Below are 16,120 nucleotides of genomic sequence, written 5' to 3'. Positions count from 1 at the left end.
AAGCAGTGGGGAGATGAATGCAATGGGGGGCACACTATGTGATTTACCCTGGGGCCCTCCCCTCCCCTCCCTCCACACACTCCAATTTTGTAGTGTGGAGAAACTGAATATTTTTCACACAAGTGTACTGTAAATATAGAGGGATTGTTGTAGAAAGCTTTGTGGGGTGCATTTCAGCTGTACTGAATCACTTATGAGACTATAACTATCTCTAAATTAGACTTCCCAAGAAGGGAAGTGTGAAAGAAAAACAGCAAACTCTTCTTTTTTTTCCCCCTCCAGCAAAAACATTCTTCAAGGTTGCCAGGCTTTCAGGAAAGCTTTCACTCTATATACTTTGGTTTTTGTAACGGTCAGGCATGTCACAGGTTTAAAGTTCAGTCGGACTATGCAAAGGTTAAATGTTTAAAGCCCAAACACTGAGAGTGCTTATTTGAATAATAAAATTTATGGTTTCACCCCCAAAATTTCCAGCTGTTGCATGATACAGCTTGTATATTTTGCTTTGTTTATTCACTATCAAAAGGCAAATCCCTTCAGATTAATCTGAAGGGAAAAAAACCCATTATTCAGATTCAAGCGAGAAGAAAGTTCACAGACTGATTTCATTGTAATCTTGCTTGTGAAATCCAGACTTATTGCTGACGCACTGTTTATTTTTTAACTTGAAGGAACTATGTTTCATTTAAGAATATATATGCAAACATAGCTTGATTGCCACCAGCACTTTTTAATCTTGGGAGACTTTGTTTGACAAGTCAAATGATTTCCCTTGTTTATTGTGAACTGCCAGGAGGAAACAGTATTTTTTTATAGGCAGGAACTCCAAAATCAGATACAGTATTGTTGAAGGGCTTCTTTGTGATTTCAATAACAAGGAAGTAAGAAATGGCAGCCCAACCTGGAGTTTTATTACTTGTTTGCATCTGCGGAACCATTGTGTTTCAGCACCTTTCTCTTTCCAGTTTTCTTCAATAAATTTGTGCTGGGTAAATGTACTGACAACAGGTAATGGTTGAGTGACATACAGTAGCAATTAAAGGGCAGAATTATTAAAAGGGAAGGAAATGAATTTTCCTCTATCCCGCCTACCCTACTTGAGGCTAAATTTTACATAGTCATACTTTTCATTCCCTTCCCCCCTTGAAATAAGCAGTATCAAGCAATATTTTGATGAATCTTCGTTTGTAATTGATGTATAAAGCAGTTGCAGTTTCAAGAAACTCGTATCAGCCAAGCAGGAAATTCACCAATACGTTGCTGAAGTAAACCCCATTGGTGGTGTATTGCTGTGTTGTCAAGCCAGTAGCTGGCTTTCTAATCCTCCTGTTGGCCAGGCAGTTATATTCTACTAATTGATTGAGTCATATCAGCCCAGATTTGCTGACAATTTAGTTGTGTCCTGGCTAACTCCCTCACAGGCCTAGCTTTCTTTCTTCTTGTCCTGTTCTCTGTTTCTGCCCTTGTCAGGGCCCCTACTCTCATCTATGAATTGTAAACATAAATCTGGGATCCTACAGAGAGGGGGAAAGGAATTGGGTGCAATAATTTGGATCAGGGAAAGGATTCTTGCCCTGCCCCCTTCAACTGCCCATCAGCTCAAAACCTTACTCTTTCAAGACTGTTGTCCATAGGGCTTTTTGTTTGTTTTTAAGTCAGGGCTTTAGGAAGCAACTATTCGAATGGAAAGTGATTGATTTTTAACAGAGGTGTTCTCTCCTGGGAATGTAGAAGCTAGTTCATATATCTGAGATAGCATCACTTCCTGGTGGGAAGACAGAGCCTGACTTCCATATGAAGGAGGAGGTCCCTGCCTTTCCAATGTCTTTCTGGATGAATGGGAATTTACAATAAGTAAGACATACCTGATCTGTTCAGTAATTGAAATGGCTGACATAAGCTCATCCTTTAAGCCAACTCATGGTAAGGAAACAAAATCCGCAGGGGAAAAATAAGGAAGATATACTAATTTTTAATCACTGATATAAATGTTCTTCATCTGATGTTTAAAGAGGTGGTATATGGCAAGGGTGAAGGCCTGTTCTACATATCCCTGTTTGTGACAAGTCCTACATTTGGATTTTTAAGTTTTTATTTTAGTCTAATATGTTATATTGTGCTATATACACATGCATTATGTACACATGCACATACATTATTTGCCATGGTGTAATAAACAATTACAAGTTTCTAAAAGTTTAGGCTTCTGTTTAAAATTATCTTCAACAAGGCACAAAATAAATCAAGTTTCTCAGTATTTTACTTTAATCTGTATTTGATTATATTACGAGAATGAAACTAATGCAGTTAAATAAAATGGAATGCAGTTCTAGAGTTGGATGAGAAAAAAAGCCCTCTGAATCATGTATTTGGAAAGTACCTTTTCACAGAATATCTGGCAGTCACAAACATTGGCAGTGTTCCCATTTTCTGTTCTTTCTCTTGAATTGAAGCCAGATTCCTTTGGGAAATCATGATTTGTAAAAGGTTGTGAAGCGAAAGAGGGGCATTCTTGAGTGTACAGTTACTGCTAATTAGAAGCTAAACATCTGCAACCGTGTCAGGGTTAATTGTATTTGAAAAGAAACACTTATACACAAGGGTTTGTTCAGTTTAAATAAAGCATGATGTGGCACAAACATGGGAGCATTTGCAGACAAATTGTTTTTCATTGTATTGTGGTAAAGCACTCATTTATTTAAATTCTTCCTACTATTGGAACTGCTTATTTCCTTCTTCTGAAATGCAGTTTTAAAGACGTTGCCTCTACAGTAGAGCCCCACTCATACAGCGGGTTACATTCTGGACCCTGCTGAAAAGCGGAACTCATTGAATAGAATGGCACATGACACCCAAAAACTGCTGTAAAAGCGGAACAAATGCCGTATGAGTGGGGCTTTAGTCTAATTGCATCTAATTGAGACCGCCACATTAGCGAAGCGCCATAAAGCGGGGCCCTACTGTACATATAAGCCACGAAATGAGTTGGGAGAAGGGGATTAGACTATAGCAAGGTACTAAGTTGCATATCCTGCTGCAACATAGATGTGATTCTTTAATTCAGTGCCTTAATTCCAGTTTCTTTCCAATACAAGCTATAGGGTAATACCCAACTAAATCGTACTTGGAATAGAGCCACTGAAACAAATGAATCAATTTAAGTCCATTGATTTCAATGGGTTTACTCTCAGTACAACTTAGGTGGATATCACCCGTACTTTGACATTTTCTACTGATGTCGCATTAGAGGATGGACTTCACAATTTGGAGGAACTTGTTTCTAAATTTTACATAGATGTGAACCTGTCGTTCCATTTGCAGATTCTTTGGGAGGAAAATGTGGCCCCAGAATTCAGATGACAAGAGAATCACTCAGTTGAACAGTATTTACTCTTTAGTCATATAGATACAAAAGGTTGGTTTTCAGCAGACAGAAGTAATGTTTCATAGTTATGCCAAAGGATTACAAAAGTCCACCTTTGTGTTGTTTTGTCATTTGATACCTGGGATCTGAAGCCCGCCTCTTCTTCAGAGGCCCAAGCCTCAGACGTTTTAATCAAGGAAGCTGAATCTGCAGCATTGCTGATTCATTTAGCCACCTAAGGACAATTTTCCCACTGCAAACTCCTGGCTGAGAATGCGAGAGGGTACACCTGAAAGGCAGTCAATAACTCTGTCAAGTGGAGCTTTGGGCCAGAACCCTGTTCCTTTAAACGTATGATTTACCGAGAGGTGGATCTTGGACACCGAAATTCACTCTGTAGGAGTACAATTGGGGATCTGACTATTTATTACTATTACTATTATTACTATTACTGCTATTATTGCTATTATTATTATTATTATTATTATTATTATTATTATTATTATTATTATTATTATTATTATTTAGATTTATATCCCACCCTTTCTCCCAGTATGAGCCTCGGGGCAACTGTTGTCAAACCAAAGTCTTTTTTTTTCCTAGAAGCGCTCCCAATATTTTGAAGAACTAGCATATGCCTTGACATCTGCTGCTTATCGTGAAATGACTCCTGTTCTGTAGGCACCCTTTATACCTTGATCTGAGTCCTGTGAACATTCAGCCAGGGCAAGGCACTTTGTATGTTATAAGTAAGCACCAGTAGAGGGAGTATTTTGCAACATGCAGGCAACTTGTGCATTCCCATGATGAGAGGTATTAGCTCTAGATTCAAATAGATCTTGTGCATCTTCATGCATCTTCTCAAGTAGCCTCATCATATGAGGGACCGAAAGAATGCAAACAGGAAGTGTTAAAAACAAAACACAGCTTTTTTTGTTCCATTCAAATCTGCTTTTATGCTCTCCTTATAGGGAAAAGTGCTATAAGACCAAACAATTCATGTGTTTCACAAGTCAACTCTAGTGTGAAGTGAAGGATGAATATATTAGTGTATTTCCACTCAGTAGCAATTTTGCATATGTTCATAAATCCATTCTGTCCTGTTTCTGCATTAATCTGTAATTTTTTTTAAAAAAACTGGACTAATCTGTGATTTAAAAAAACTGCACAAAATCATTATTAAACACAAGTATTTTATCTGCGTGTACACATTTGTAAATAGATTTTATCCTAAAATATGCGTGTTCAATGCTTTTGGGGTATGCTGTTTAAGCTAAAAGCTTCATTGCAAAGTGCAAAATCTGAAGGATAATTATGTTCTGATCTGCACATTAGTCCAGGAAGTGTGGAGCAAGTCATATTGCGTTCAAATTCACAGAAATTGAATTCCTCAAGCATCCTTATATGCACAATGAATTTCTATGAAGAATACAAAAAGCCTTTTTGGTATTTGAATTACTTGCTTGTTTGAAAATGCCCTATATATGAGCAAGTTCTAACAAATTCTGTCTCTCCCCACCCCTAGATGTGGTTACTCTCCTGTGTATCGTTCACGTGAGTTGGCTGGCCGAGCCCTGGTTCCCTTTATTATGCTAAACCAGGTACCACAGACTGTATCCTCTTTGTTGGCTGAGCTTCCAGATTGCAATGATCCCATTGTACGACAGAATGCTATACACGGAACGCTGCTACAAGTGAGTTTTGCTTTTTGCATAATGCCGTATACCAATTATGGAAGCACATGCTGAACAATTTACAAAGCAGTTCTTCCCAAGGTGATGGATGGAGGGGAAATACATTTGAAAGTATATTTATGCTCAGTGTTTTAATTTATACTGCAGTCATGCTCTTCAAGTCTAAGGATGATCCTCATTATGAAGACATTAGCAAAATATCTACCAAATAGTGAGAATGTGTATGGAGTACCTGCATGAGGAAAAAGCATATAGCATAGAGCACATGCTCTGCATACAAAAGGTCCCCGGTTCAATCCCTGGCATCTTTAGGTGGAGTTGGGAAAGATTCCTTTCTGAAATCTCTGGAGAGCAGCTGCCAGTCAGCGTAGGCCAGAGTGGCATCAACCCCCCTTTTTTTGGCTCAGTATTCTGTTTTTTAATTAGCTTTCTAAAAGTTTTATTTGATTGTTGTGTTTTTATAGAATGTATATTTGTTTATTTCATCCCTTCTCCCTGGTCCTTTTACATTCACTTCTTCCTATAACTTCCCTCCCTTTCTGTTTCCTGTTCATCATTATTATCTAATAAAAAATGAATATTAATCTTTTATGTCACTCTCTAATTTCCTTCAACACCACCTGTGGCCCTTTCCCCTCAGAGAAGGAAGGCTTCCTTCTCTTCTCCCCCCTGGACTTCCAGCTTTTATTCAGTACGCAAGGAGTTGCTGGTGCTGACATGGATCTAACCAAAAGGATGGGGCATGGCTAGGGCATGGGGCAGGCAAGTAAGGAGGCACTAGGCAAGCTGTGGCACTGAGGCCTAAGGCCAGCTGGTAGGTCCTGGCCCATTGTTTGAGAAACAACAGCAAAAGGTGGCTAGCATCCAAAAACCAAGAAAGAGGAAAGAAAGGGGGAAACTCCAAGATGCTAGAAAAAATATATATTTAATTTTTAACAAAAGCCTAACGCTTTTCGGCGGGTATAATGTTTAGGCCTTCATCATGGGAACAGGTGGTGTGAAATATCCTGTGAGCAGAATTGCTTGCACTAGTACAAGCACCACCTGCTCTAGCCATTCTGAGCACAGCAGTCTTGTACTTCTTTTACTGTATGTTGCATTTGGTTGATTGACATATAGGTAGACTTAGATCAGAGGTAAGGAATGGGAGGATTTTAATCATTACTGATGTCAGGGAGGCATTAATGGCTGCCTAAAGCAAATGAAAATAGTGATATTCCTTTGTTTTTGTTGTTTGGGGAGGCGGAAGAAGGGCAAAGGGAAGGGATGGCTCTCCATTGAAAGGTGTATTATATTGTATTATCTTCCCCTTCTTTTGACTTTCGTTTCACTCCTGTCCATGATGGCTTAAGGAGGAGAGGCATATTTCACAGGCCTCTGCAACAATATTATAAAATATGCCTGGACTCATATAAAGATACATGAATAGTTTTGAATTAGGAAGTGCTCTACAATTAATATCAACTTTCCATGATCAGAATTGCAGCAGAGTTAAAGCAAAGCTTAATAGGATTTTAGATTCCACAACAATTATTTTGATTCTCACATTGCCCTTGCATAAATGCTCTCATTCAGTTGTTTTTGCTACTTTCTTGTTCCTAACCTACCTTTTTCCTTCTTGCTAGCAGCTTAGGCAAGCACCTGGGGTTTCTGATCATATTTGTCATTACCAGTTTGGATTATTTGATTTTATTCACATTGAAATCAATGCTGGAAGCAAAGTCAAAACTTGCCTCTTAAAAAATGAAAGTAAAAAAATTTCAAGGATACACAAGATTTGGGAAAGATGATAAACTCTTCAAACGGAATAGGACAAAATGTCTTGCCACCATTACAAAATTCATCAGTAAGTCTGGGGGTTAATGCCTGTCTCCATAAAGATGGTTCAAACTGAAAATTCTGTTATATGTTCAGGGCAGAATGAGACCTGTGACAATTACTGTCAGTGGTATTACACAAAGAGCTGTGAATGCTTTTTGAAATACTGTAGAAAAATTGATGGTATATGATAGCTTTTCTCTCACTCCCTCAAGACAAAAACTATATCGAAACATTTTCAGTAACCTGAGAGAAGCACGTAGCTTATGATCCGTTGATGGTACCCAAGTCAGCTTTTCTTTTCTTAATGAGGCCCTTGAGCCGTACCTGCTCCATGCTTTTAGATTATGAATATGCCCCCCGTGCTTTTTACAGAACAACTCTGATAATTGAGCAGTCTCTTGCTTGACATACTTTTTAAACCAATGCCGCATGCTGATACTCAGAGGAACATATGAAAGGTTTGTATTCTCATCCAGCTTGTTCCTCTGTGTTTTTTTTATCCTGCACCCAAGAGAATAGGCATAGATTCACTAATAGGCAAAAAACCTTGCGGTTTAAGAACGTACCTATAGCCCACAGATATTTCTATCAAACTTTTAAAAGCAGGAAGTTGGGCAGCTATAGTGAATGCACCAGGGGAGCAGGAGACCTGACCTCCTCTCTGAGATATTGGACTGCCCTACAAATTTGTCAAAATGCAAACACAATTTGGGTTGGTCTTTCACAGTCCAATCCACTTTCTGTGTAGCTTGGAAGAATTGGGTAACATGTACCTCTGAGCATATGGTGAGTGGTGGCAACACCTGCCATCTCCAAAGATGGAGAATTACATTTTTGTATGTTTGTTGGTGGTGTTCTTACTTTGCTTCTTTCCTGTGTTACTAATGTTTCTACAGAGATCTAATCTAGAAAATTTTATTTCTCATTATTCATCTTAGAAATCTGTGTCAAATTTATTTTTATTAATTTCAAAGCCTTTTATTGGTCAGTGTCATATGATGGTGAAGATAGCCTTTTGTGTTTCAAAATGGAGATTATATTCTATTTCTATTTTGGGTGCATTAACAGATGAATCTGAAACTGCAGTTTGATGTAAAATCAGACTGATTACAATATGTTGCTCCTTCAGAAATGACTCTAGCTGTTGGAAAAAACAAACTTAGCCTGCCCAAGATGCATGTTTTCAGCCTGCTATGTTTAAACCACTTCATTTAAGGCAAGGTGGGCACGGTCAATTAAAAACATAGAGCACACCTAGAATTTGGCTAGAATATATTTCACCTCCCACTGTTTTATCTTGTGCAAATTGAGACACTCCTGAGGTCCACTGGAGACTATTCTACAGAATAGTCAGTGCCATTATTCCACAATTATTTTTGGAGTTTTTTTAGTGTAAATTTTGCAAAGTGTTGCTGGACTTCACATATTCACAGAAATAGAAGCAAAAGAAAATGATTTCCTATAGGAAACTTCACTAAAATTGCGAAGTAAATCAGACCTATTTAAAGTGACCATCTGAACTATACCAACTGTCTTAATAATGTTGCTTCCTTCCTGTTAAAACAAGATCAGCACGGCACATGTCTTGTTTCTATTATTTGGGCTGATTGCAAGTGTTGCCACCGCTCACCATATACTCAGAGGCACATTACCAAATTCTTCCAAGCTACACAGTGAAAGACCAACCCAAGTTGTGTTTGCATTTTGACAAATTTGTAGGGCAGTCCAATATCTCAGAGAGGAGGTCAGGTTTCCTGCTCCCCTGGTGCATTCACTATAACTTTCCAATTTCTCTGCTTTTTAAAGTTTGATAGAAATATCTGTGGGCTATATGTACTTCCTTAAACTGCAAGGGTTTTTGCCTGTGAGTTAATTTCTCTGCTTTTTAATCCAGGAGGAAAGAAATGGGATCCTGTGCAAGTTTGCTGAGAATGGATTGATCATTTGCATGCTTATTGGGTTCGGTGGGATTTACTCCCTGCAATCAGGCTCCTGCTGGGAGGAAGGGCATGATATAAATCAAATAAAAAATAAAAAATAAAATAAATCATGCTTAGGATAGGTGAAACTGACCACAGGTGATGGGGAGGGGAGGGGGAAGCAGGCAGAAGGGGGTGGGGAAGAGAAGGACAGGTTTGATCATTTGCATGTTCATTGAGTTCAGTGGGATTTACTCCCGTGAAGTCATCAAGGACATAAGGGGAAAGCATTTGCCAAAGCCTTTAACTCTCTCGTTTCCATCATGAACAATAAAGAGCCTTTCTCTGTGAGCCAGTTTCCACAGGAGCTTCTGCAGTGGGTGTGGCCAATGTTCAGTCAAAAAATGGACCCTGTTGAAATAAGTTGTTAGCCAAAGAAAACAAATTTATTGATACAAATTGAATTTTAGGGGTTTTATAATGTAGAGTAAAACCTTAGCCTTTCTACAAATCTTTTTCCATTAACAGACCATACATGTAAAACTGCCTGTTGGTCAAGCACCAACACAAGTACCCTACTTCACAATAAAATGTTTTTGAAGTGTTTATCTTGAAACCAGCTATAATCATCTTCATGATTCTCTCTTCAGAATTCTAGGAAACCACTTCTGTCAATTTGGAGACAGAAACCTTTTCATTTTATGTTTCTTTAATAAGGAACATAAAAATTAAATAAGCATAACTCTTATTTCTATATTATTCTGGCCCTTTTATAGTTCTGCTTTTTATGGAAAATCTGAAAAGTCATTGGGGGATATCTAGTGTCACCCATACTCAGAGTAGACTCATTGGTCTTGTCCATTCATTTTCAGTGGGTCTATTCTTGTATATAACTTAGTCGGATATAACCTGTTGTGGTCCATGTTCTTTTTTATTACCTTGAAACTGTCCATGGCTTTCAACATATTTTGGCCCACTTTTCTGCTTTCAATACATTATTTTTCTAGGAATTTACTTTAAGATCAGCAAGTTTAGAATTTGAGGGGAAATGGAGAGAAGTCCCAAGACAGTAGACTTTAGCTATTCCTTCTCTATATGATATATGAGATGCAATATTTCTTCTGTCAGTAATGTATATAATTGCTTGCAGATCACCAATAATTTCTTCTGCCTTTGCTGGCAAATAGTTCTTCCTTCTGGCTTGTTTTTCCTTTAGTTTTAAAGAGATTTAATTGTCATAAAAGCTGCCCTGATCTGAAAAAATTAAATCTGATTTCCTGTTGGTCACTGATATGATTTAATAAACATAGTGGGTCTGTTACATAAACTGTATATGAACATTTGAACTAATCAACAAAGCCTTTATTGTGATGAGATGTTAATAAAGGCTCCGTGTTGAAGTTTCTGACAACTGTGTTCAGTTCTGATTTATTTTTGGCATTAAAAGGGTATGGGCTAGAACCCCAGCATTTTTATTGATCTTTCTTCTTTATTTATTTATTTATTTATAAATAAATAAATATAACAAGCCAATTGGTTTCTGAACCATCTTGTAGGCAGCTTAGCATAAACTGCTCCTTATTAGTAAAGTGTAATGGCTTCATTAAATTAACTATACTGAACTTTTTTATGTTAAAAGCAGGACCATATGCTTTGGGCTTTGTGTAGAAAAAGAAAAGACAATTACCCACAGGGGATAATGGTAGAACATCATCTGAATTGGTGACAAACTGAATATGGAGAGCAGGAAGGTCAGTGCTAGCGAATTCCAAGGCTTTATGCCTGGGTAGTGACATTGACAATTAATATGGGGAGTGACAAGGAGAGGAAAGCTCAGGAAAGAAGATGACAGGTTCAGCATTCTGTCATATTAACTTGGAACACTTGATTGATACATCCAAGTGGATATATCAGGCAAGCAATTGGAGCTGCAGCGCTAGATGGAGAGGAGAAATTTTCTGAGGCAGAGTCAATTCTAGGTTTCAGGGGGTCCTGGGCAAAGTGTCATTTGGAAGGTTCCTTCCAGGCTGGAGCCCCCTCCCCTCTGGGATTACATGGTAGCAGCAGGGCCAGATTATCCATTAGGCTTAGTAGGCTGAAGTCTAGGGGCCTGGTGCATAAGCTAAAAAAAGTTATAGATTTTTCATTATGTACAAAAAGAAAATGTTTGCACATTGCAATCGCATTCATAACGTTCTAAAAGGATGACTTAAAAGACATAATGCACACCAGCCAAATAAAAATGGGCCATTAAACATTTTATTTTTCATAACTGTAATGCGCCTGCTCACTGCACCGATATTTAGTATTGATCACTGTTTTTAATCTTCACGGTTTGTGGCATGCGTACTGTATGTATAGGCAGGGCTGGTTCTAAAGGGCGGCCAGGTGGGGCACTGGCCCGAAGGCCCCTGGAGCTATAGAGGACCCTCCGCTCTCCTTCCACGATCTGTGGAAGCAGTACAGGAGCCACGAATTGCGGGACAAGAGCTTCTGAACCGCCCACCATCCCCCCACTTCACTTACCGTTTTCTCCACTGTTCTTTGCAGTTTTCCATCAATCAAGATGGCAGCCGAGGTTTCCCTAAGGGACTGAAGCCTCTGCCACCATCTTGGTTGATGGCACGCATGTGTGCTACATGCACACATTGCTGCCGTCAACCAAGATGGCGTCAGAGGCTTCACCCCCTTAGGGAAACCTTGGCCGCCATCTTGATTGATGGCAAACCTGCGTGCAGAGTGCACGCAGTCGCAAAAAAAATGGAAAGGTAGGTGAAGCGGGGGGGATGGGATGGGACGCGGGCAGCTCAGAAGCTCCTTGTAACCCATTGTAAGGGGTTTGAGAAAAATATTGCCTAAGAGGAGAAGGACCCCCCAAACACCAATCAGCCTAGGGGCCCTCCTCAGCTTAATCTGGCCATGGGCAGCAACAGCACTCCAAGGGTGAGAAGGAGCCACCATCTGACTTTCTTACTATGCCATAGATTCTTGATTTTGTGTCACTCCAATGCATTGTGGGAAATCTAAATGATGGCTAACAGCCCTAGCTGACAGCCGTTGTGGGAAGGCTCAGGACAGGCTTTAGCGCTCGCAGGGCCTGCCAGGTAGCTGGTATAGAATGCCAGGTCCTGATGCAAACTAATGTCATATAGACGGTGCTGAAAACCATGGAATTTAACAAGGTTACCAAAATACAGAGAAATCAGTGGGAGACACAGAGCAGCGCTCTGAGGAATCCAACGGAGGGCAGGAATGGGTAATTTGAAAGACAGGAAGAAAGCTTAGGTATGGAGGGAACTGAGGAAGATCAGTTTTATTTGAGGCAGCAAAGAGGAGGCAGACATTGCAGATTTCTCAAGTCAACATTTTTAGTATGCTTTAGTGTGGGAATTTTTAGTGATCGCAGAGAGCAGATGCTAGTTTGTAGCAGGTTATGGGTTAAAAGAGAGTGGAGTTATGGTTAAGTTTCTGTGATAGGGACAATGAATAATGTGAGTCAGGGGTGGCACCAATTTCAACAATATTCAGGAAGGGATAGAATGAAAGGGGCTATTCCCAATTTCCCACGGTAATTTTGTGATGTATTTGGTCTTATAAGTGTTGCTTCCACTTAAAGAAACAAATAACAAAAGATATAAATACCTGGCTAAACCACTTAGCAATGAGTTTGTTTTGTGTGTGTGTGTGTGTGTGAGTGTGTGAGTGTGTGAGTGTGTGAGTGAGAGAGAGAGAGAGAGAGAGAGAGAGAGAGTGCTATTTTTTAAACTGTCAAAAATAACCAAAAAAAATATTTAGAGTATTTATGTGTTAAACATAAATTGTATACGATAATAGTTACCACTGAGGACATAATTTAACAATAATTCCTCTTTTAATGAGCTCATTGAATTGAACAAATCATTTGCTGGTAATTGAAAACAATAAATGTTTTCATTTTCAGAACTGATATGGTTTAATGCAGGTTCCAAATCTTTTCTCCACAGACCACTTAATGATTTTTCTGCCTATTGTAGCAATTGTAGTGTGCTGTGCTAGATGCCATAGAATTCAAATAGTAACACAATCAAATACAGTATAAGAAATAAAAGAAATTAGAAATACAGTTAAAATCCATATGGATATTTAATGTGATAGATGTGCCATCACCCGTCTTCAACCACAAATCTGCGGGCACACTGCGGACCACCTAAATGAAGCTTGCGAGCACTGGTGGTCCGTAGACCACAATTTGGGATCCCCTGGTTTAAGTATTACTGTAAAAGAAAGGAGGAGGTTCATATCAGTAACAAGAAAGAAAATGTAATAATTTGTAAAATAAATGAGACATGCTAACTTCGCCCACTAACTTGCGTCTGACAGTGGCAAGTATTAGATTCTTCAGAATATTTTGTAAAAAAATTTGATAGGCAATTTAAAAAATGCTTCTTTTATAATAAAAGATATTATAATCTCCAGAGTTGACAAGCTGCTCTATATACATTTCTTGCTGCTAAATCAAATCAAATTGGCCAGGTAACCCGTTTTTCCATTACCTTGGCTTAAGCTACATACCAGAGCTTGGAAGGTTACTTTTTAAAAGTAATAAATTACAGTTACAGTTGCATGGCCCAAAAAAGTAGTAATTGCCGTTACAATTACAATTGCTCTGGAAGTAACTGATTACTTTACTTTTCTCAGAAGTAATCACTACAATTACATTTCAGTTACTTTAAAAAAATGCCTACAAGGTGCTGGCCTTGGCTGCTGCATGTCTAAGTAGCCTAAAACAACATTAAAAATAAACACACACTTACAGAGGTAGTAGAATAATTCTTTTTATCCATGATAGCAATGGTGGTCTCTCCGCTGGTAAGGGAGGTGGAGAGGGAGGCAAAGGTCACTACTCAGATATTTGCATGTCGAACCAAGTGCACCCTCCCCCCACTCAGCCAGCAAACATAATCTCTCTCATTTAACCACCTCCCGGACCCTGCCCTGCCACCAACTAAGGGACACTCACCCAAGCAAACATTTCCCCTGAGATGCAAAAAAGTTAAAATACTGCAAATGCAGCACAGTAGCCAGTATACACACACACACATTTTGTCATCTTTCACCTCCACAGTTCTTTATCTCCATACTGCTGCTGCCTCCTTCTCCTTCATCCATGTTCTTGCCCTCCGGCTACTTTTCCCCTCCACTCCATTTTTTTAAACAATTGTTTTCTCCACTCCACCACATCTCTCCATCTCCTCCCTTGTTGCCTCCTACCCACCCACAGACCATGATGATAATGAAAGTTAAAGAGGAAAGCACAAAAGCAGGACTACAGCTCAACGTCAAGAAGACTAAAATAATGACAACAAAAGATTTATGTAACTTAAAGTTGACAATGAGGACATTGAACTTGTCAAGGATTATCAATACCTCGGCACAGTCATTAATCAAAAGGGAGACAATAGTTAAGAAATTAGGTTGGACTGGGGAGGGCAGCTATGAGAGAACTACAAAAGGTCCTCAAATGCAAAGATGTATCACTGAATACTAAAGTCAGGATCATTCAGACCATGGTATTCCCGATCTCTATGTATGGATGTGAAAGTTGGACAGTGAAAAAGGCGGATAAGAAAAAAATAAACTCATCTGAAATGTAGTGTTGGAGGAGAGGTTTGCACATACCATGGACTGTGAAAAAGACAAATAATTGGGTGTTAGAAGAAATTAAACCAGAACTATCATTCTTCTGCTGGGAGGAAGGGCCGGATATAAATCAAATAATAAATAAAAAATAAAATCATTAGAAGCTAAAATGATGAAACTGAAGTTATCATACTTTGAACACATAATGAGAAGACATGATTTTCTAGAAAAGACAGTGATGCTGGGAAAAACAGAAGGGAGTAGAAAAAGAGGAAGGCCAAACAAGAGATGGATTGATTCCGTAAAGGAAGCTACAGACCTGAACTTACAAGATCTGAACAGGGTGGTTTATAACAGATGTTATTGGAGGTCACTGATTCATAGGGTCACCATAAGTCGTAATCGACTTGGAGGCACATAACATACGTGCTGTCGTTCATGCATAGGCACTCCTTCCTATCCTAGTCCATTCCATTCTGTCTCATAGTTTCAGAGCTTTCAAAAGCAAAATGCCACATTAAAATTCAAAATAAAGACTATCAAATACAGATTTTAAATAGGGATTGGAGATAAATTTGTTCAGTTTGCATATTAAAGCAAACCTACCTAATCTGCACTTCTCAAATCAATAAGCAAACAGAAACACAACTATTCTTCAAAAATTAGCATTTCTCTAAATTTTATGATGCAGTTCTCCAAACAAAAAGTGTTCACAAAAATGCATAGATTAGCAAAGATAATGAGCAAAACTACATTATATTAAAGGAAAATGATTTTAAAAATGTGTATATTAGGAGAAAGCTGCACAAAATGTATATGAATTCACAAATTAATGTGGAAATTGAGTGGACTGAAGGCTGGAAAGCGAGAAACTGAGAGAAGCTGAAACATTCATTCTCCCCTAGGTCCAAGGGCTGCCTTTCCATTTCAAAATCACATGCACACACAGAGGTAACAGCTACTCCAAGTGGCTAAAAGCCTACTGGCTGTTTGTGTGGGCATTCCAAATGTGGCCACAAGTGCCCCTGAGAGTGATATGCCATCCTCCCAGGAACTGATATGCCATCTTTTTGAAAGACTCAGCTCCTCTTTTCTCTAGAAATAAAGCCCTGCTTAAATGATCATCATTTCAGGAGTAAACAGTTTGGTATTCAACACTGAAAAAAGCATCCTTATAAGCATGGTGCAGTTTTTAAGAAAGAGTTAAAATCTGATAGAAAAACTAAATACCATTCTGCCTGACATAGATGGTACAGTCTTAAATGCTTATATTTTCAAAGACTGGCAAACATCTACAGTGAAGTTATGAACCTATGTTATGTTATGAAGTTATGTTACTTCTTGAGGGGGTGATAGCTGGTAATGTACTGGGGTTCTTAAAAGTTATTGGGTTGTCTCAAATGCTGTTCATCAACATGTCAAGCAGCAACCAAAGCCTGGTGTAAAGCTGTGCATCTGCATTCTAAAGGCAGAATTTCCAAAAAGGAGCTATACCACCAGAGCACATGCATGCCAGCTATTCCCTGAATACTTGGCAATCCAAGCTGCATCAAAGAGACTAACTAATTTCAAGCCAATATTTGCCATATATTTTGGAAAGAAATGCATAAATTCAAATAAATAATGGTGCCATATAATGGCTCCAATGGACAAAAAGAAGTGAACAACTTCATACAAAGCATAATTCACTTGCAGGGCATTGC

The 16,120-nt window shown here is 38.8% G+C and overlaps 1 protein-coding gene across 8 annotated transcripts in view; it reads left to right on the top strand.

The window, feature by feature from the left end:
- THADA (THADA armadillo repeat containing) overlaps positions 1-16,120 on the top strand; it is a 266,610-nt gene that overhangs the window by 134,344 nt on the left and 116,146 nt on the right. For all 8 annotated transcript variants that reach the window (XR_009762420.1, XM_061625379.1, XM_061625378.1 and 5 more), the window contains exon 29: positions 4,890-5,058. Coding sequence is in view for 7 of the 8 variants with exons in the window: in XM_061625379.1 (XP_061481363.1) it covers positions 4,890-5,058 (169 nt within the window). In the remaining variant the exon portion in view is untranslated. The remainder of the gene's footprint in view (positions 1-4,889; positions 5,059-16,120) is intronic.

Source organism: Rhineura floridana, chromosome 4 (assembly GCF_030035675.1).
Source record: "Rhineura floridana isolate rRhiFlo1 chromosome 4, rRhiFlo1.hap2, whole genome shotgun sequence".
Taxonomy (NCBI): domain Eukaryota; kingdom Metazoa; phylum Chordata; class Lepidosauria; order Squamata; family Rhineuridae; genus Rhineura; species Rhineura floridana.
Note: the sequence above shows the minus strand (reverse complement) of the source record. Positions and strands in the feature narration are given on the sequence as shown.